The sequence below is a fragment of the Botrytis cinerea genome, chromosome 6, assembly GCF_000143535.2.
Source record: "Botrytis cinerea B05.10 chromosome 6, complete sequence".
Classification (NCBI taxonomy): Eukaryota; Fungi; Ascomycota; class Leotiomycetes; order Helotiales; family Sclerotiniaceae; genus Botrytis; species Botrytis cinerea.
This window is the reverse complement of record NC_037315.1, coordinates 2,357,119-2,378,819: the sequence shown is the minus strand read 5'-3', so window position 1 is coordinate 2,378,819 and position 21,701 is coordinate 2,357,119. Positions and strand designations below refer to the sequence as shown.

Genomic DNA, 21,701 nt, shown 5'->3' with positions numbered 1-21,701 from the left:
CCGCCAGCGCATACGAGGCTTAACTGTAATTATTCCGCAACCCATGCACCTAAAAAGCTCTAGAACAGAATGTCGACTGTGACATAAAAACCATTTTAAATGTTGCCAATCTCTGCTTGGAAGTCCTCCAATTCCTTTTGCACAGTAGCATACTTCTTGGCCATCTCCTCGAACTTTGCCTCCCACTGATCACGATCTTGCTCGAGAGCCTGGACCTTGCGTTCAAAGTGACCGGCCTTGACATCGGTTTGACGGAGTCTAAGACACATTCAAGTCAGCTTATATTACTGTGGATATCAAGATGTGCACATGTGCAAAGCTTATGAAGCAAACCCCTATTTTTGTAGGAAATGCAGGATTTCAATCACTTACTTGTCATTTGTCTCGCGGAGGTTCTTGTCAGCTTCCTCGGCTTCCTCCTCCAAAAGTTGTAATCTTCGTTGGAGAGTCTCGTTCTGTGTACCGTGTTGACTGCCCTCCTCTGCCACAGCCTTGGCCTCCTTAATCCCGCCCTCTAACTTCTCGACTTCGGTTTCCAACAAGTTGTTCTTGTGCGTAAGGGATGTGATTTCTTGCTCCTTTTGGAGGTTCTCTTGCTCGAGAGCCTTGACCTTCTCTTGGAGCTCTTGAACCTTTGCGGTAGCTTCATCGGCCTCGATACGGAGGGTGTTCATTTTCTATGAAGATGATAATCAGCATCGTTCCTTCAGAGCCCTTCGAAAGTACTGTCGGCGATCGTATCCTGATGGAAAGGGGGATTTCGCAGACTGGAGGGACAAATGGCGGGGTTAGTTTCGTTGATCGTACTTACTTCCTTGATGCGATCCATTTTGAAGAGTTATGTGGTGGTTAACACGGTTTGGTGAGGGTTGAGCTTAAAAAGATTTGATGGCACAAAGAATGTCTTTATGGTTGATGTTGATGGTATGAAAGAAGTTGAAGAAGTTGCGACTGTTTGAGATGTTGCAGATGGTAAAGGGTGAGAGGAACCAAAGAGAGTATTATTGCCAACCGAACATAAACAGGGGTGAATGGCTGGTCTGTGAGCAAGGGGCTCACGGGGCTGTGATATCAAAAAATCGGCAGAGCTTTGGGTTTGACAGAGTTGCCGTAGAAACAAATCAAAATAAATGTCAAGCACGGAAACTTAAACTTAACTCTTGTGTAGAACAAAATTTACATACCCGTCGACAAACACAACAACACAACTTCATGATTCATTCTAATGTAATACAAACTCTCAAGACACATCAATCTCATTAACCATCATTGCAGAGGATCAGTAGTCAATATGTTTGCAGCTAGGGATCAAGAGAATCTGATTCATGGCCATCAACAAGTCGCCGCCTCTAAGCCCCTCAATCAAGGCACCAGAAGTTTGCAGCCAAAGACGCCGGGAAACAAATTCCCAAAGACGCCATTGAAGGTCCCATTGAACGATGAGAATGCGCCAGGAGGATTTGGGGGGAAGGGATCTGTACTCGGTACAAAAGGCAAGGGTTTGGGTGGAAAAGATGCGACCTTTAATAAGAATGCTTTTGTGACACCCGTTGGTGAGAATTTCTCATTACATAAGAGTAGGATCAGTAACTAACCTACCATAGGTCCTCGCAATCGAGCTCCCCTTGGTATGAAAACTACGAATGCGAAAACTAAAGTATTCCAAACTCCCGTAGGTCCCGCACCTGAGAAGGATCTCGAAAAGACTGTGTCAAAACAAACGAGTGCTCGCAGACCCAAGCATAAGGTTTCGGAGAAGGTTAAGATCGATGTGCATGGAGATGAAAGCCCTCTAAATGATGTTGAAGTCGAATACATGCCACCAAGATCCAAGGATCTACCTTATGATTCAGATACCTTCCCTACTGGTTGTCTCAATTACGATATGCTTAAACCCGAAAACCTCACCAAAGGAGCGCTCAGCGAATTCTACAACACCAATGATAAGAGTGGAAGATCGAAACTCGAGCGAGATCTAGAGATATCTTCAGTCGAGCGAGCGAAGAAGACGGATGCTCAAATATTGGCTTCAATGGAGGAGGACTGGACTGTTGGTGATGTCCCCGAAACATTCAGAAGTTTCAAGACGAAAGGACCATCAAAACAGACTAAGGCTACAGTCCCCAAAGAGCAGAAACCAAAGGCTCCAATCTCAAGTAGGGGTCCTACAGCAATTGCATCTCGTCGAGCAGCATCCGCTTTATCAACTCTTCCAAGATCGGCAATGGAACCTTACAAAAGACCATCAACAGCAATTCCAAGACCAACTTCATCACTTTTGAGAGGTAGAAAGACTCCAACTTTTGCTCCTGTCACAAATAGCACTATGCGTGCTACGGCTGCCACAGCCGCATCTAGAAGTACCATTGGTTATACTAAAGGTAGATCGGCTTCTAACGTTCTTCAAAAGAAAGATGCTCCAACTCTTACCCTGAAGAGAACAAATACTTTACCTCGCTCAACCAGCAATCTTTCTCATGACTCAGATAGTACCATTACCCCCGCCCGTTTTGCTCAGAAAGAGAATTTGTCGAATCCAGAGTACAAGAAATTGGATTTCTTAAGTGCTTTTGAGGTTGATGATGAGGAATTGGAACCAGCTTTGAAATGTGGTTTGCCGGAGTGTTTGATAAAATTTGATGAGGATGAAGAGGATTTCGTTTTGACAATTGGAGATACGGAATAGGGGTTTTTTCATTTGTATCAAAAAGATCGGTTTTGGTTTTGGTTGTATTATGATGACTATGGTGTTATGAAGGGTGTGAAAATGGAGTATGGATGGACAAGATACCATGACTTGTGTACCTCTACTTAAGTGTTGCATGGTATACAATATTTCTCTCTTATGTTATTTGGTGCGATGCGGTGCAATTACTATGTTTGTATGATATGATACATTGGGAAAGTTATTCTTTAAGCTATTAGTTAGAGAGTAGTAATTAGGACTAGCATATGTCTTTTCAAACATGCCTACACCTTTTTATATCTCAGTGACATTCATGTTTATCATGTGATTGTGACTATGGCTATCTTACTCTTTTATATGAAATGAAGGTTGATTTGACATGGCAATGTTTGTATGGACGGGTTTTGAAGGATTGCATATATAGAATATGATGAGACATACTTCTTATGTTCTCCTCCGGGCCCCAAAAACCTTTCATAGCATCGGTCGCTGAGCAACAGGTTCGTGGAACAAAAAGCGTGATGGTTAAGTAGGACAGGCACTGCATATCTAGGTATCTATCCATCTGTCAAAATCATGGATAGATTTCATATTCTGCATTGGAAGTGTGGTGGTATATGATGAAAGATATCGCATGAACGAGTGGGCTTGGAGGTTACATGATGATACTACTAACGACATTGAAGTCTGCAGACCCTTAGACAAATCATGTCTTTCACTAAATGTCATTTTCTGATCTTAATAGTAGAAGTTCGAATCGAGGGCAATTGTAAAATGTATATTGATAGTTGAATAGTACATACATAAATACATACATGCATAGGTACCTAAGTGTAGTGCGATCTTTCATACATAATGAAGCACGTGCACGGGTGTAACGAGGGGGTAAAGCAATGTAACGAAGAGGAATAAGGGGCTCGTGTCGTGTCATCCATTCAACTGACCGCATCACCAAGATAGATGAATTTTCTCAAATCTCAAACATGTTAGAGAAAGGGGGGGGTGTTTGGGGTTTGGGGATTGTTGAAATTGTGAGTATGTGATTGTATGAGGCTTTGCAGACTCTTTGGTAACTGTAAAAATGTATATCGTGGTGTTGGTAGTCAAGTAGAGGAATGACGCTCCGCTGGCTCTCCGAGGGCCATTGCCATGGAGGCAGAGTGTTTGGAAAGGGAGACTTGGGAATATCTGGAAGGGATATATTTTTCAAGTGAAATTCTTCCATATCTTTAGAGTAGACATTACCGAATTTCAATTTAGCATGCTATTTTAGGGTTTAGCTGAGTAATCATGGTATATGTACCCTGTTCGAATCCAAGTATACTGGCTCTGTCCATTTCGATCATAGTCTTCATCTCTTTAGGACTTTTCGTACTGAAAACGGACTCATTGTTGTGTCTTTCAAGCGAACAGAGTAGCCGTACAGTCGACATCAACACATCGCGTAGAGTGAATGGTAACACAGAGATATCAACAGTGAAGGGCAAAGTAATGAACGGTGTAGAATGGAACAAGGGGAAGTCCTTACACGGTGTTCAAGAAGCAGGATATTTTCATATAATTTTTGTCTTTCACTACTTGGTACATGATATCCAAGTAATTCCTAAACTTAACCTGCCATCTCCTTGAATGCTTATGTAATCTCCTAATGGAGTCAAGCGCCACTATTTCTAGAATCTAACCTATTGGGAAAGCGAGAAATTGATAGTATCGAAACCTCAACTCATCAAATCCTCCATTCCATCAACTTCAACTATACATATTCACGAAATTCACAACCTCCAGCGTCAAAAGATACATCACATATCTGTCGCACAGCAATCAATTTGGATCTGCCAATATTCGCACATCGACACCGACAAGATATCTCGTACTTTTATCATCATATAAGTATCGGCAATACTTGGTCAAATCTGTTCCGAGGGAATTTAATCGCGTCATTACCAACCGCTTCTTGCGCGTATTGGCCATCTGCCATTCATCCTTTTAATGCATGCAGTCGCATATTGATCTTCTACAAAGAGATGGTGGTTGGCAGACGGAAGGAGAGGTAGATTAATACAGTCACACGATGTCTCGCGCATCTGGGGCGAGTTTCGCACAATTCTTTCCTTCGGCTCCTCGAGCTGCGAAAGACAAAGCAAAGGAGAGGGAAAAGTCAAAGGCGCAGCAGGCAGATTCGCCTACCACCCTTTCTGCCACTGATACCCAAATTAATGCGAAAGCCTTAACTGACAATGCTTCTATTACACGTCTTTCAGAAGATATATCAATTCCACTTGCGGATCCTCCCACCCTGACGACAGAAGATAACGAATCTGTACAAGGCGATATTTTGAATGGTGTAGGCTCAGCAAGCTCACATTCAAGCTCTGGATCATCCCTTTTCAGTGTCAACAATCAGCTTTCCAACAGCATGCAAGCATCTGCTGGCTCTCGAAATATCAACGATTCAACACCATTGACAAATGCCGACTTATCACCCAATGGTGTTGCGAGTCCTGGCAATGCCAAGGCTGATATGCCTTTCACCGCTACAACCCGCGCCGCTCTTGATAATATAAAATCTGAGCATGTCGTTGCTATATCCAATTCTGCCACGGCAGAGCATACTTCCACCGAGCCACGAGTCCTCGCTCGAGACCCAGCACGAGGTGTAAAGGGGAAAAAATGCACATATGATCCTTTCCACGACCCCCACATCCATTCGACGAAAGAAAAACATAATCGCCGCCCACATTATAAGGAGTTTGGTTTGGTACGTATACAATCTGCTGCGGGGGGTGTCATCTTTTGCGTGTGAAGACGTCTGGCTAATAGCTTTTCAGAAAGATGACGCTCCCCCAGCGGATCCGAGGTTGGCGAAAGGAAGCAGATTGTCGTATATCAATACCGACTACCATAATGCATTATCGCGACTCAACCATTCGCCGTTCATGCTACCAAAGTATAAATACAACCCTAAAACTCATTATGGACCTGGCCCACCAACGGAAATTGTTGTCACTGGATATGATCCATTAATAAATTTTATGAAGGTCACTAATGTTTTCACTCATTATGGACAAATCGCAGAGAGCAGTAATAAACTACATCCAGAGACAGGAAGTTGTTTGGGCTTTGGCACATTCCGATATCGAGATACTAAAAAGAAGGATGGCACAACCCTGACAGCGGCAGAGGCTGCCAAGAAAGCCGTCATGAGAGGCAGCAGTGTGGTAGGGCTGGGACCAAGAATCAAGGTCCAATTCGATCCGCAAGGAAAGCGCAGTACTCGCATGCTCGAGAATGCTTTGGAAAAGTCGAAACCCGAACCTTTACCTCTCCCGCCCAAGGAACCACCACCTCCCCCTAAATCTGAAGTTGCCAAATCATCTGGACCCCCACCAAGTGCCCCCAAAGGGCCTGCCGCTCTTTCTGGCAGACCGCAGTTTAGAACAGGCATAGTACAAGCTGCGATTCCTACGAAACCACGCCAGCAGACATTAATCGAGGATGAACCAATCGCGCAACAACTTGAGGATGAGCCCTACATTTTTATCTCGAAAGATTATGTTCCTGTTATTCCCGCGACGATCCTCCATTTGAAAAAGCGGCTCAAGAACCATTTCTTGGAGGATGTTAGAGTTGATAGAACAGGTTATTATGTCGTCTTCGCGCTCAGTGACGAGGGAAGATTCGAGGCAGACAGGTGTTACAATTCTTGCAATGGCACTGCGCTGTTTTCATATGAAATGATTATGAAGCTGTACCTATGGGGCACCGGGGGTCGACGTCATGAACATCGCGATCGCGCATCCGAGAGAGGCCATCATCGTCGCACTCGTAGTCCTGATCCGCGCTTGACTGAGCAAAAAAGGAGGAAGGAGATTGAGGAGATTAGAAAGGAGGAAGAGGCTGATCTTGAGGACGAGAAGCGAGAACGGGCAAAAAACTTCGATCCTGCACGCGAAGCTATTGAAGTCATCAAACGAGAGTTAATGACACATTTGATGGACAAGGTGAAGGAACGGATAGCGAATCCTTGCCTGCGAAACTTCATGGATCCAACGAATCATATAGCAAAACGACGCAAGTTAAATATTCACGACCCTAATGCCAAGACGCCCTTCATCGATGATGAGGAAGATCAGGATAATAGCAACGCTGTTGCTACGCCTAACTCACGAATTGAGGATCGCGGTTCCTTAACAGCTGGGAAGGTTAACGTCACTGCTCTACCTAGGATCCGAAAGAGGGCCAAGGCGGAAAAGAATCGCAATGTTGGATTTACTGATCCTTTCGCCAGACCCACACGAAAAGCTTATGTTCGGCCCATGCATTTCCTCATTGGTAGGGAGGATGAAGATTCTGATGACGATAATGAAGCTCGTTCCAGAACAAGAGGCACTGAAGAGATTGAGTCACGCCCGAGAAGTCGTATGGGTACTGACGATGAGGCTTCGGACGATGATACGGATTCCATGAGCCGAAATGTTAAGGAAAGGTCCCAATCATTGGATACTCGAGATGGGGAGTCCGTTAGTGAAGCCAATTTCTCTGAACCCGCCATACCAACGAAGAAGAGGAAACTGGATCTACATATGGAAGCTGCGAAAAAGCGACAGAAGAAAACCGACGAGGAACTTTTCGGTGTGCCTGTGGCAAAGATTGAGCCTCTTTCAGAAACTTCTGAGGCAGGCATTTCTGAGCTTGATGGTTTTCAAAAGACAGAATCTGAGACAGAAGCTGCTTTGGCTGCTGTGGCGGCCAGAAAGAAGGCCGCAAAATCGGCAAAGAGGAAGAAGTCCAAGAAGCAGATTTTCGAGGAAAGGGAGGCCCTTAAAAGACAGCAACTGGGTACTACGGAAGATGAGATCGTTCCGGAAGAAGCTGATGAGGAATCTGAGTTCGAGGAAAACATTGTCGATACAGCACCCGTAGTAACATCTGTCAAATGGGGCATCTCTAGCTACGCACCCTATCCTACCGTCGATGACGATTTTGATAATATTCTCGATATTGACGGGTTGCAAAATATCCTCAAGGATGATGAAGACGCTGGACCGGCACTCAAAATATTCAAGACGGATTTCGAGCTTAGCGATCCTGCTACTTGGGCATGGAGACAAGGACAAATCAAGTCACTCAATCGTAATGGATATAAAGGTATTGTTAAAGATGAGACGACCATACCTGGATACTATGTGGAGACTTCGACTGGCTGTGCTCGTACTGAAGGTACGAAGAAGATTTTGAACTCCGAGAAGTCTCTCTATCTCCCTCATCGTATCAAAGTTCAAAGGGCACGCGAAGAACGTGAAGCACAAGCGAAACGAGCCGGCAAAGATGTTGTCGCAGAAGCAGCAGAGGCAGCTAAGATTGCGGCAGAGAAATTGCTCGCCCGTACATCTGGTCGTGCTACCCGTGTCAATAATCGTCGTTACGTTGCCGACCTCAATGATCAGAAGAAGACTCTTGGTGGCGACACTGATGTCTTGCGTTTCAATCAACTTAAGAAACGTAAGAAGCCTGTCAAGTTCGCTCGTTCTGCTATTCACAATTGGGGTCTTTATGCTATGGAGAATATAGCGATGAATGATATGATCATTGAGTATGTCGGTGAGAAGGTTCGACAACAGGTTGCAGATCTTCGAGAGAACAGATATCTCAAGAGTGGTATTGGAAGTAGTTACTTGTTCAGAATCGATGAAAATACAGTCATCGATGCAACAAAGAAAGGTGGCATCGCAAGATTCATCAACCACAGTTGTATGCCCAATTGTACTGCAAAGATCATCACGGTGGAGAAGAGCAAGAGAATTGTTATTTATGCGCTGCGTGATATCGCACAGAGTGAGTCTACATTGCAACCAATTTTCTCGAATAATTATACTAACATCACGTTCTAGATGAGGAGCTCACCTACGATTACAAATTCGAGCGTGAGATTGGTAGTACAGATCGTATTCCTTGCCTCTGTGGTACACCGGCGTGTAAAGGATTTCTTAATTAATACAATTACTTTCTTTTCGTTCCTTAACATCATACACTTTTTTCAACATTCGGCATTCTTGAGAGCTGGGTTTGTGATTATACAATAAATTGGCTCAATTTGATCATTTCGGGAGTCATTCATCTGTGCTTTCGGCATACAATCATGGGGATGGGAAAGGTTGGGGGTTATCAAAAAACAACATGTACTCTTTTCAACATATCGAGTCGTTTGGCGTTAATGCTGGTCTGGTTTTCTTTTCTAACTTTGACTCTTTTGACTTATAAAGTTTTCCGCATGAAGAAAGATAATGAATGGCATTTTCCTCTTCGTATGTAATTGATGGCGGAAACCTGGCACGATATGATAGCAATGGAAGGATGAGAAGATGGGCAGGAGACGGAGGTCGGAGAAAAGACCTCGCGAAAGCGAAGTGGGAAGATGCTAGAGTGGGGATTTGGCATCTTTTGTATTTATTGTAAGATTAGATTTTTTGCCCCCTTAACTTAGAAGGGGCGAAGGCGCAATCACTGGTCATTGTGAGAGTGTGAGAGGGGGTTCATCCGATTTGGGTGGTTGGGTGTGAGCCAGCGGGCTGCGAACGAATGAGCGGGTGAATGGATGAATGAATGAATGGACGAAGTGGGTAGGAGGTGCCAAAATAGATAGGAGTTTTATATCGAGAGAATTTTTTTCGATGGCAATTCGAAATTCGAAATCCGGAATTGAAGTGTTTGATTTTTTCTATTTTTGATTATCGACCATCTTTGGGGAAAGTAAGTATAGTTAATAAGTTTTATTAGTATCTATGTATACCGCGATATTCACTCTTGGTTGAATGAACGACTGGGGAAGTGCAATATTCTTGATATGATATGATGGCTGCTCAGTTCACTTGACATCACGAATGGGTAGCTATACATGCCAATACAAATAGCGACTTCCACATCAAGATTCTTAGACATATCTATCTAAAGAAACTCAAGCGCAATAATAATAAATGCCGCCTGATAAATGTTTACTTTCTAAGATATTTCTCATGCACATTCCATGAAATTCATCATATCATCTGATCGTTTGACCCTTCCACTACATACATACATAGCTAGCTAGCTAGTTATGATATCTTGCAGGATCTTAATTTTTCATCTCCACGTCACTTTCCTCTCCATCTTCATGTTCTTCCTCGTCCTCTTCGTCATTAGAATCACTGCCAGATTCCTCATCGTCCATGTCCTCATCCTCGTCCTCGTCCTCATCTCCATCTTCGTCATCTTCTGGGGCTGCTAGGCCGTAATCGTCTTCGAAGCTTGCGAGGGTGCGAACTTGGGTCTTGAAGTTTAGGGATTGGAAGTTCTTTACTATGGCCTTTTTAAGGGTGTTTGATTGTTAGTATCGATGGTGTGTTTAGTTGAAGGGTTGTTTGAAGAAGGGAAACAAATGAGTAAGGTAGGGGAAAGTAACGTGAAAGGATGGGAATGGGTCAAGGAGAATGGACAATGGAAGAAATAAAATGAGAATACATACCTCTTCCATGATCGGTGCACAAGTAACCATAACATTGCTCATTCCCGGTTCAAAAGCCTTCAACAAAACTTCCTTCATAACATCTCTAATCTCCTCTCTTCCCACATCCCTAACCTTCCTCAACAATTCTTCATTATGATTCTCAGGTAGTCCCTTCATAACCCCCTTGACGAATTTATCTTGCCCAGCTTGATCCATTGTGATTTGTGTATTGACAACTTCAACCACTATATCACTAATAGCCGCTTCCAGGGCTGAATCTTCCAATTTCTTCTCTCCTGAAATATATTCCTCGAGGATTTTCTTACCAGCGGCAAAAGCGCGGAAAGCATCTGGAGAACGATAAACGCTAAATTGGACAAATCCGGTATCCAAATCATTATGGAATGAAGATCCATATCCCAAACCTGTTCCACGAATAGCTGTCCACAAGGGGCCTTCGACAGCGCGTAGGAAAGATAGAGCAACACGGAGTGCAGGGAGTTGAGGATCAGTGTAGGAACTTGGACCACGGGAATTTGTTAGTAGGAAGGAGGAATCACTTGTAGGCATTGGGATGATGATAGCTCCTGCTTGACCAAGATTTTGTCCATCGTGGGAAAGAAGTGTGTGTTGTTTGCGGATAGGAAGGAGATCTGTTTCGGGCGTAGGTTTATCGAGAGAGGAGATGAGTGGATCCCAAGCTTGCACTGGGGCTGGTAGTCTATTAATATCCGCAACGACGAGGGCTCGAATATTGTTGAATTTGAAAATGGATTTGCGAAGGGATTCGAGCCAGCCGATGACAGTTTCGGGTTCTTTTTTAAGAAGCTTCTTGAGACGCTTCATGTAGACCGACTTGACAAGAGTAGTCCTTGCTTTCATGCTCGATTCGTTGGACATGTGAAGCATACCATCAGCGGTGTAAAGCATACCATTGCCATCGCGCTTGTTGTCTGGAATGTCGGCGAGAATCTTAGTAACGGCAGTACTGAGACGTGTGGCATCAAAAATGCTATCGAACATCATGGTGCGGATCCATTCGATAGCTGTTTCATACTTCTCTCGCTCAACTCGGAATTGAATCATAAGACCTTCTGCGTCACCAAGACTAGAACCCCCTCTCATTTCGTATCTGATAGTGTCATGTTCTAATTCTGTAACGACTTGCTCAAATTCTACTCTCTTTCCGTCGCGAAGAATAGGTGTATCGAAGAAATTGTCTATGAACAGACTAAGCAGTGGTCTATGCTCCAGAGGAATCTCTGAAGTGCCAAAATGCATTGACAAGTGAACGAAATTGGTTGGAACATGCTCAAATTGTAAGAACAATTGAGATTCAGATGCTTGGGAATCAATGACCTTTTGAATTTCATTTGTAGGTGCGCCCAATTTCTTCGCCAGGCCAGATCTAGCGGTGGTTGATTTGTGAAAATGGATTGAATCAGTTCCAGGAACCGAAAACTTCTGTAGAAGTGAAGCGGGTATCTCGGCATCATTCTTAGCAACTGCTGCTTTGAGCTTTTCAGCCAATTTCTCAAGCCCTTCTGGCCCTAACTTCTCCTTTCGCTCTGCGACTCTAGCCTCCTCTTCTTTCTTTATTCTCTTTGACATCTCTTCTGAAGGAGTTCCGAGTAAAGAAACGTGAGGCGCATCGACGATCCATTTCTTCAGAAAATCTTTCCATTGTTGCTCACTCCATTTATCAAGTGTGTCAAATTCTGCGTGTGATTTCAAATCCTTCAAAGTAGAACCATCTCTGTTACCGAAAAGGAAGTCATTGATGATGGCTTCGGCATAGAAACGCTGAGAGCTCTCGGCTTCGAAATTGCATTGTCTGCGTTCTCTTTCTAGGCAATTTTTCATGTATGCCATATCCAGGGGCTTCTCTAGAGCCTCCCTAAGGAGTTCAAACAGACGCTTCTCTACAAATGCAAGCTTTTCAGTTTCTACTCCAGTTGGTTGAAACCAAATTACGGAATTTGGTCTCGCATCCCACCAATAAGAGATTGAACTCGCAAGCTCCTCTTTCTCAACCATGATATTTTCAAGAATTGAAACGGAAGATCCAGCGAGGTATGCAAGGAGAACATTAAGAGCACCTGTTTCAACAGCATCCTTACAATCAGGGCCAAACATACCAACCCAAATTTCTCCCATTGACTCATCCTCCTCCGGGAAATGAACAGTCTCTACTATTGTTTTAGTGAGTGGTGGTGGTTGAGCAGAATCCACCCATGGCCTATATATGTTAGAATGTCACTTATTGATAGTTTAAACTGAACACGCCTACCTCTTGAATGGAGCTGTTGGAGATGGAATATCATCCAAGATACCTTCCTCAAAATTGTCTAATATTTCAAGCAATTCCTTCTGATCGATTTCACCAATTAAAACGAGACAAAGGTTTTTAGGTTGATACATCTCCTTGTGGAATGCACGAATCCTCTCTGGGGTCAAGATACGCAAGTTTTCCATCAAACCACCAGTCTCGTAACGAAACCCAATGTTTTCTGGATAAAGTAGTTGCCTAGCACGGAGGTCCATAATATCAGAGCCCGTGTTTTGAATTCCTTGCATTTCCGAATACACAACACCTGCATCGTTACCTTCGCCATCAACATGATGAACTTCGGTGTAACAGCCTTCTTCGGTAAGTGTTGGTAAGATCAAATGCTCAAGATAAACGGGGAGGATTTGAGAAAACCCTTCCCATCCTGCTGTCTCTAATGTGTAGGCAGTATGATCCGTGGCAGTCCATGCGTTAGTATTAGAGTAAGCTCTAGTGGCAAGTTTATCGAGTAAGCCTTTATACTGATAGCTTTTTGATCCCATGAAGCAAAGATGCTCCAGGGTATGTGGTGATCCCGAATCATCGAAAATTTCCGTGGCCAATGCAAAATATCCATTGACTTGGGGACCTTTCTGATCGACCACAACAACATTCATGCCAGTACGTTCCGAGACATATTGGGTAATGTTGGTAGGGGCGTAATCAGTTTTGAAATTTTGCACCGTACGAAAATAAGTTTTCTGCGTTTGACTTGGCATCTTAATGAAGGAATTGGGTTTCCCAAAGCTGAGTAGCTCTTTGCGAGAAGAGTACCTGGAATATTGTTAGATTGGGGTTCACCAAACAATTTCAACTACATAAAAAGTCATGTGTCAAGCTCGAAAAAAAAAGAGCGAAATTTATCTAAAGAACGAAAAGACGAAAAGAGAACTACAATCTTTCGCCTTGGAGTAGTTCAATGATTGTAGATTCAAACTAGAATTTGCATCGCACACACACAACAAAGTCTTTGGAGACTACTAGAGTTTGAGAGCCGGACTGCGGTGCATGATAGAATGCACAAAATAATTGGAACGGCGCAGTAAAGCATACCAGGACGAATCCACCGCTTGGTAAAGCAAAACAGCAAGTAAAGGAATAATAGCAACTGGCGTATACCAAAATTGGCGGGGGAAATCGTACCCCGCCATGAGAACGATTGAGACAGAAGAACAACAACAAAGATACTAATTTGAAGAGGACAAAGATCTGTTGGAAGAAGATTGGAAGAATAGGGAGAACAATGTGATCAGAGAAAGAAACTTGGTACTATTGGCAAGTCTTGTCGTACCTTTGTTGGGAGTTTTGGTATCCTAGCCTGATCCAACGGGAAAACTGGCGAATTGGGGTCGCCAGGGAAGATGAGAAGTAGCCTCCACCTAGATAGAGAGGCAAATAAGGAATGGATCACCTCGTATGCACAAATATGTCGTTGAGACTTGTGGCTTTCTTCGCAAAATAGAGAAAAGACAAGGTACTGGTGAGAGAGTACGTGGATGAGTAGGATTAACGATGAGCAATATAGATAAAATATCGAGTTAGAGTTAACCGCCTTACAACGAAGGAATGAATAGACGCCCTAAACAATTATAATTGGATGACAACAACCGCCGAACCCACCCTTACCATATCAGCTCAACCGCGCGCTTGATAACATCATTCTTAGTCATCAGATAGTTGCGCCCTGGTGGCCCACCGGCCATAGCTTCTGCTTCCATGGTCAGGAATTGGAATTCAATCTTCAATGGTTTTGACAACATGGCCTCCACAATACCAGTTGATCAACTTAGCAAAACTCTCATTGGCTTCGCGTCAAATGGAGAGTTTCCTAATGAGGAAGTATCCGCATCTGCAGTTGGGAATGAAGCTCTTCCACTAGCAATAGAAGCTCTAGGTGAGGCTAAATTATCTCTCGAGGTGTGTCTTCAAATCTTCCCAGCTTTGTTAATTACCCCCTACCCACTATTTTCTTTACTAACTACATTTTGTACAGGCTGAAGTTCGTCAAGTCAGTAGAGATTTCGCTACCGATATCGATAAATGGATACAACATGCCCAAGCCCTTCAGGACGATATCGACAAGTCAAGGAAATTGGCGAATGAAGTCGTTCAACAAGCGGAAGCGGATGAATCTCGAGTTACCGATGTACACAATCATGAAAACCATGTTGAACTCTTGGTGAAGGAGATTGAGTTTAATGCACAATTGCTGGAATGCGCACAATCCATAAAGCGTGCGAATGATTCCCTAGATAAAGCTGTGGAGCAGGCGGGCAAGCAAGAGATACATGAAGCTTTAAAGTCGCTCGATGCTGCAGGTCATCAAATTGCGGAGATTCCAGCAGAAACTACTGTAAGAGCAGTCCGGCTCCTGGACACACGATATTACGAGTTGAAGGAATCCTTGAATAATCAACTTAGTGAGATCCGGAAGTCATTGATATACATCCAACCTAAAGAAGCTTCTATCACGATCCACAAGAGATTTGAGGGCATTTCAACATCTTTGGATGATGTTGCGATTGGTTTGGAGAGATTTGAAGAGCTTGAAGAGTTTGGCAAAAATCTGTGGGAGCAATTGTCTGAAACAGTCATACGACCTCGTACTGGCCTGGAATCATCACCTTCCGTTTTCCAAATATGTATTGAGGATAACACTTTGCGTGTTACTGAAGACCATTCAGATACTAGCATAAAATCTTTGTTTCGGGATATCTTGGGCATCATTCGGTTTTTGGACGAGAACCTGCCAAAGACAATGGTCGAATCCTTATCTAAGGTTATGATGCCCGATCTAACTGAAATCATAATTGGAACATGGCTAGAGACATCTGTACCGACATCCCTAGACGATATGGTCGATTACGAAAAGGCGTTAGGTCGTACAAGTGAATTCGCCGAAACTTTGCAAAAATTAGGATGGCCAGGAGCAGAGAGGTTTTATGAATGGGTTTCCAGCGCCGCTAAAATTTGGTTGACTAAGAAGAGAGAAACATCACTGGACCGAGTTCGTAATGCTTTGGCGCTTGGTATGTTTACCTCATCTTTTCATCGCCCCGAATAGATCTTTGATCTTTTGTAGATTGATACTAATGACTTATAATTCTAGGCGTTGGCCAACCTCTTGAAGCTAAACGAGTGGAAATGCGTATGGTGACCAGAGATGACGGAATGCATGTCGCTTCAAATGGTGAGACTGTGAAAGATGATTGGGGCTGGGGTGAAGAGGACGAAGAGGAAGAAACTCAACCTATTTCCAGAAGTCGAGCTTCTTTTGACGAAGAGCGAAGGGCAAGCTCACTGTCCATTGCTCCTGATCCAAATATTCTTCAAGTAGATGACGAAGACGCCTGGGGCTGGGGTGATGACAATGAAATTGCTGTCGAAACGCCTGCCGATGAATTTCCCGACACACCGAAGACCCAAAATGACCCTTATAGTCCTACTAGTCCTACCAAGTTAAATGATTCGGCAGAGAAGCGAAATGTCACACTCTCGGAGAAGTATTGGACATCGTCCATTCCCTTGACGATATTTAACCACGTTGTCACTATCTATGAAGATGGCGCCAAATTGATGCAGCCAGAGTACGTATCTGTTCACTTTAAGTCAAGTCAAATTCCTGCCATCCACTCACTAACATTTTACAGACAAATCTCTTCTCCTGTATCGCCTGCTGCTGGTGGGTTGTCCAAGATTCCTACCTTGATTTTAGCAATGTATCGTGCAGTATCTCCATGTTACTATGTCGATGATCCAAAAGGAAATATGTAAGTCCTAAGTTTAGAATGCACTCCCCATATAAATTCTCACTGATTTCGTTTAGGTTTGCTTACAACGATGCTACATGGTTGGTTGATAAATTGAAAAGCTTCTCAAAAGAATGGCATCTACGAAAAGACATAACGCCCCGAGCTACGAATCTTGTCAACATTGATTCAGAGATTGGACCTCTTGAAAGTTTCGGAAAGAGAGCTTATAAAAATGAGATGGATACACAGAGGACAATCTTACACGATTTACTTGGAGGTATGTATGCATCCTCATCATTTTGTGCAATTGTTAACATTATTCAGGTTCTCAAAATTTCGTATACAATGACAGCGAAAACGCAATCCGTGCTGTTATCGGTCATATCAATCAACAATCTGCCTCTTGGAAAGAGATACTTCCTTCTTCAACTTGGGTGTCGGCCGTTGGTACATTGGTCAACACGGTAGCTACTAAAATCATCAGCGATATTTTCGAGCTCACAGATTTGGGAGTGGACGATGCTGAAAGAATAGCAGCGCTAATCCAACAAGTTGAGGCTCTCGAATCTTTATTCAAGGAGAATGAAATTGGAACTTACGCAGGGAATTGGCTAAAAATGCAATTCTTGAGTGAAGTTCTACAGAGTAATTTGAAGGATATTAGGTATCTTTGGTTTGAAAGTCATCTTAGTTTGTACTTTTCGAAAGACGAGGTGCGGGATTTGATTGAATTGAGCTTTGAGAATAATTTGAACGTGAGATCGTTGATTAAGGATATCAAGGAGAAACCGTTACCGGATGTTGGCCGTATGTGAGGGTTATGGACTGACTTGGAGGTATAAGCCAAGTGGATGGGGGGGGCGAGAAGGATAAGGAGGATCTGAGCAAGCTTTCATATACCCTCGACACTACGTTTCAAGCTTGATACCTTGACAAAATTATACATCGCTAGATTACAATATACGTCGTTGCATCTATTATCCTAAACCTTTTGAATCGAGGAGAAATGTATAAACAGTTTCGATTGATTATTCTTACCTCCATTTCTCTTCGATCAGTTTAAGCATACCATAAACTTGATTGCCAGAATGAAAGCCTCTGATTATGAGTAAGCGGTGGATTAGACGTATTTTCTCGAAAGACTTATGATCCATGGGTTTTGTTGATGGCGGTGTGTGTACGTCGACCTTCGATTGGGGAATTTCTTTCCAAGTCTCTGAACTATCGAATCTTGCGTCCTCGGTTCTTGAATGTATGGGCGTGGACCACTGAGTAATAAGATGTATGATAAGTAGAATAGTTCTGATAGGTATAACACGTTCATCAAGTCCACGGTCTCAGCCTCTTTATGCAGAAGATGCCGAAGATTTGACGCGTGATGTGATGAGATGAGATGTATATGTGATCAATTGACAATTCGCAACTATCGAATGTGCCTCTGCGACGAGCGCCGCATTCGACAAAGATAAATAAATGAAGGGGAAAGGTTCGATTCATGGTTCGGTGTTCGCGGCGTCAAAAGGGGGCACAAGGTGCGCTTCCGGGCGAAGCAGTTTGATACGTACGAATGGATGGATGGATTATCCTTTGACTTTCCTGTTAAGGTTGCCTCTGCGTAAAGTTTATTTAATTTCTTACGGCAGATATCAGTAATCCGCCACTTTTCATGGCGGAGAGAGTGACAATGTAGTAATAAGTAGCAAGGGACGAAATGACCCAATCGATATGGAAGGAAGTAAACAAACAAACAAAAAAGTAAACAAAACCCCAACCTTCTAGAATCTCGTTTCTCGTTTCTCGTTTCTCGTTTCTCGTTTCTCGCTCTCGCTATGGTGATAATATTAATCATTATCGCTATTTCGCAGCTCGCATAGATATCTCGCATAAATATCTCGCATACCTCGCATTCCCACCTCGCACTCGCACACATCCATCCATCCATCCATCCATCCATCCATCCATCGGCCGCCCCCTGAACCGCAGAGCACGTGCATCGCTCCATCGCTCGTCTTCGTATTTTCTGCACCCCCATTGGTTCTTTCGCCAACGTGCAGCGTATTCGCTTTGCCCTTATGTAAGAAACTATGGAGATTTTTGTGGAGTGCAGCGGTGCAGCGTATTCGATACGTCGTATTTTGATAGGGTGGGTGAGAGATTGAGTTATACGTAAAGCGTATTCAACGTATTGGGGGGGGGTTTGCGGTTAGCGTGCTCTTGGTTAGGGCTGAGCTGAGCGTGCTTGTTTGGGGGTGATTGCTTGCTTGTTTGCTTTTTGCTCTATTTGCCGCGGGAATTTGCAATTGGCTTTTCAGGGTGAAAGGGGTCGGTGAACTGTGCGTCGCGCTGTGCTGCGCTGTTTTGTGTTAAGGGCAAGGTGTGTTGAGTCGAATCGAGGCTTAGCTTTGGTGTATTTATATGTAGGTGTGAAGATTTGGGTGGGTAAGGGTTTGGGTTTTATATTGTCAAATGGCAGGGAATGTAGCCTCGAGTGTATTTACCATTTGATAGAAATATAATGAGGTTTGTCTCTTGGTTTTTCCTTTCCGTGCAGAGATTGGTTTTAACATTTTATTTATTTTTGGCCGTTCAACACCTTTCATTCGGAGGATTGCCGTCTCATACACGTACACGTACACTTACACGTACACTTACACTTACATGTATATGTATATGAATCTATCTCATCTCAAGTCCACCAATCATCTATACATTCTATCGAAGATGGACGGCTCTTCGCTCAGGGAACTACAGGGGCTTGATCTCGAAGGTCAAAGCGAAGTCATCTCATCTCTACCTCTCAACCTCGCTTTCACGAGCTTTTTCATCGAGAATCTATTCGCCTGGTTTTGGATGATTGGGATTCAATATTTTCTTTTCAAAGTATTGTATCAGCATCAAACTCAAAATCGACCTCGACATCAAAGTGAAAAATCCCTCCGACCATCACGCTCTTCACACTGTGAAAATCCCACATCAGAACTCCAAGCACCTTCACCCAGCGAAACATATCTCCTCATCGCCCTCTTCTGGCTCATTCATTCTCTCTTCAACGCCCTCCTAGCAACTCTCCTCAATACCCTCGTATCCCTCCTCTCCACCCCCGAAACCACAAACACCTATCTCGAATGGCGCTCTACAATCTACAACCTTCACTACTGGACCTTCGGCACCGGTGACCACGAATCTCACATTTACGGGTTTGCAAAACTTCTCGTGCTGGAAGTGATATTATCTTGGGTGCTTTCGCAAGCCTTTCAATGGGTGATGGATACGATGATTCCGTTTTTGGAGGAGCTGCGCGGAGATTACGATGTTCGAGGAGGGTTGAGAAGTGTAGAGAGGAGAACGAGGGAGATTTATAAGTTCATGGGTATGATTGATTGGAGACACGATTTTGATTTTTCCCATTCGCAATCGTCGAGTGCTTCGCTACTTCATCATGATGATGCATCAATATCTCCCGACGAAAACCACCAACAGAAGCGCGAGCAAATCATCGAGCTTTCTCGCCAACGCAGCGAAAGTCTGAGTGCAGAAAAGGGGACTCAGGAGCGGAAATTGGATTGGAAGTTGATTATTGATGCGTCGGCACTTAATGAGATGAAGGAGATGTTGGGGCCGGCGGGGGGGTTTGGGGAGTTGGGGTTTAGTGTTGCGAGGGATAGGGTGTGTTTGGGGGCGGTGAGTAGGGGGTCGAGTTTTATGGTTACGTTTGGGTTGGAGGGCGTGCAGGGTGATGAGGCGGGGGGTAAAGAGGGAGGGAGTGAGGGGAAGAGGGGGGAGAAGAAGGAGAGGAGGAGGGGGACGGAGATGGGGAGGAATGGCGTAAGGATATAGAGTTAAAGAATTGAATTAAAAATACAAATATGAAAGTCTAATACAGTTATTGGGTATTGTTGCTACTCACGTCCACAGGATATCAAGCTTATAAGCTTACAAGATACCTAACCAACACTTGTAGGCTTCACATCCCCATTATTCTCCATGAGACATGCAGCTCCAGAACACATACCTACAAGCATCTTCACACTTCTCTCCAATGAGCCCTAGTATCTGCGCTCCCCCTAGAAAAACTCGCCAAAATCGCTTGGATATTCCTCTTCTTTATTCCATACACGTAACCAACCCCCTTTACACATGATACAATATCATCAAATACAACCGCAAGTGCGCGCTCACTCTTTTCTTTTGAGTAAATAAAAATCATTACTTCTCATCATTTCTCATTTGAGTCATCATCTACGCCATTTGGTCGATCGATATTCTGATTTTTTTTTTCATAAAAAAAAAAAAAAAAAAAAAAAAAGAAAAACAATCCGTTATCATTATTTTTCTTAACGTTCTACTCTATTCTAATCTATTCTATCACATTAGATTACATTAAATATAACATTTCATCTTTCAAACCCGTAAGATCTAGAGACTGTGTTGGCTATTACACTTTACTCAAGACATCCCCTCTCCACCATTCTTTCTCTAAACCTATCTCCCTACCCTCTTCCTCCTTTCATCCACAATCTTCATCCCTACGGGGCAAGTCTTTCAGGGTTTTATTCGAGATGATTAATGCTATCGCTATAAGTAATTCCGATGCAGAGTCTTCATATCGATACATATCTTCTATACATACTCTTTTTTACTGAAAAAAAAAAAAGAAAAAACACACACACACACATGGATACAATCTTTTCCTTGTACGCGTTCTGTGTGGAAATGAATTTTTGCTTGCTCTTTGGATTTGATTATTTGACTTTCTTTGGGTGAAATATGTTGTGGGTTTTTGGTTTTTTGTAGTCTATCTGTCAATAATAGATCATCGAAGTTAGGGTTTTCGAGTTGGTGATGTGTCGATGTTGCAATTTCTACGTTTTTTGTTTCTTTTTTTTGAAGAAATAAAGTTAATCCACCCAAGCGTATAGATCTGGGGTTTCAGAAAATTCTGCATTCACAGAAATAGCTCAATGTTCCATGTGGTAGATGGAGGACATTCATTCTTGTCTACATCTCGAAACTGTGGAATCATCATGCTCGCCAAGTAAATCTGCTTACGCAACCTCGGTGTCCAAATTGAACAGTATGCGAGCAGCGGAAGAGGTAACTCTTGGGTCTGCGTATTCAAATACTTTAGATTAATGTTCGAGTGATATTATACGTCTCGCGACACGCGTAACAAGGCAGACTGGGTTTCACGTTGGGAAGATAGCTGTGACTTGTTATCTTTGCTGGTTGGTACAGAGGCGAGTGCAACTCCTTTATCGTATGACTGGAGTGATACTCATTATACGAGGATTTGGAACTGCTTTTTATTAGATTGTCTTTCTGGTTTCTGGTGTTGATTTTCTGGACTGAGGGAAGGGTACTATACCTATTACCTTTTCTGTCTATATATACGAATAGGAAAGCATCCAATTTTTATACTGGCCATTTTTTGTACTAAAAAGAGTTGTAGGT

At 43.3% G+C, this 21,701-nt stretch overlaps 6 protein-coding genes across 6 annotated transcripts; 4 read left to right on the top strand and 2 right to left on the bottom strand.

Annotated features, from left to right (window-relative positions):
- Positions 1-11: 11 nt before the first annotated feature.
- On the bottom strand, positions 12-1,135 carry BCIN_06g06780 (hypothetical protein). Its single transcript, XM_001555124.2, has 3 exons — positions 812-1,135; positions 373-677; positions 12-258 (listed from the first exon to the last, which is right to left on the bottom strand). Exons 1-3 carry the CDS (start codon positions 827-829, stop codon positions 96-98), a joined length of 486 nt encoding a protein of 161 aa, XP_001555174.1. The 5' UTR covers positions 830-1,135; the 3' UTR covers positions 12-95.
- A 29-nt stretch (positions 1,136-1,164) lies between these two features.
- BCIN_06g06770 (hypothetical protein) lies at positions 1,165-2,967 on the top strand. The gene is made up of 2 exons (XM_001555125.2): positions 1,165-1,553; positions 1,605-2,967. The coding sequence occupies exons 1-2, from the start codon at positions 1,292-1,294 to the stop codon at positions 2,684-2,686; spliced, it is 1,344 nt and encodes a 447-aa protein (XP_001555175.1). The 5' UTR covers positions 1,165-1,291; the 3' UTR covers positions 2,687-2,967.
- A 1,431-nt stretch (positions 2,968-4,398) lies between these two features.
- Positions 4,399-9,487, top strand: Bcset1. Its single transcript, XM_024693693.1, has 3 exons — positions 4,399-5,444; positions 5,515-8,521; positions 8,578-9,487. Exons 1-3 carry the CDS (start codon positions 4,758-4,760, stop codon positions 8,679-8,681), a joined length of 3,798 nt encoding a protein of 1,265 aa, XP_024549479.1. The 5' UTR covers positions 4,399-4,757; the 3' UTR covers positions 8,682-9,487.
- Positions 9,488-9,588: 101 nt separating this feature from the next.
- Positions 9,589-14,110, bottom strand: BCIN_06g06750 (hypothetical protein). The gene is made up of 4 exons (XM_024693692.1): positions 13,790-14,110; positions 12,460-13,272; positions 10,188-12,408; positions 9,589-10,028 (listed from the first exon to the last, which is right to left on the bottom strand). Exons 2-4 carry the CDS (start codon positions 13,215-13,217, stop codon positions 9,798-9,800), a joined length of 3,210 nt encoding a protein of 1,069 aa, XP_024549478.1. The 5' UTR covers positions 13,218-13,272; positions 13,790-14,110; the 3' UTR covers positions 9,589-9,797.
- A 117-nt stretch (positions 14,111-14,227) lies between these two features.
- Positions 14,228-17,576, top strand: BCIN_06g06740 (hypothetical protein). Its single transcript, XM_001555129.2, has 6 exons — positions 14,228-14,415; positions 14,492-15,527; positions 15,608-16,085; positions 16,149-16,268; positions 16,325-16,527; positions 16,575-17,576. The coding sequence occupies exons 1-6, from the start codon at positions 14,257-14,259 to the stop codon at positions 17,063-17,065; spliced, it is 2,487 nt and encodes an 828-aa protein (XP_001555179.1). The 5' UTR covers positions 14,228-14,256; the 3' UTR covers positions 17,066-17,576.
- Positions 17,577-18,722: 1,146 nt separating this feature from the next.
- Positions 18,723-20,132, top strand: BCIN_06g06730 (hypothetical protein). Its single transcript, XM_024693691.1, has one exon. The coding sequence runs from the start codon at positions 18,909-18,911 to the stop codon at positions 20,085-20,087; it is 1,179 nt and encodes a 392-aa protein (XP_024549477.1). The 5' UTR covers positions 18,723-18,908; the 3' UTR covers positions 20,088-20,132.
- The last annotated feature ends 1,569 nt before the right edge of the window (positions 20,133-21,701 follow it).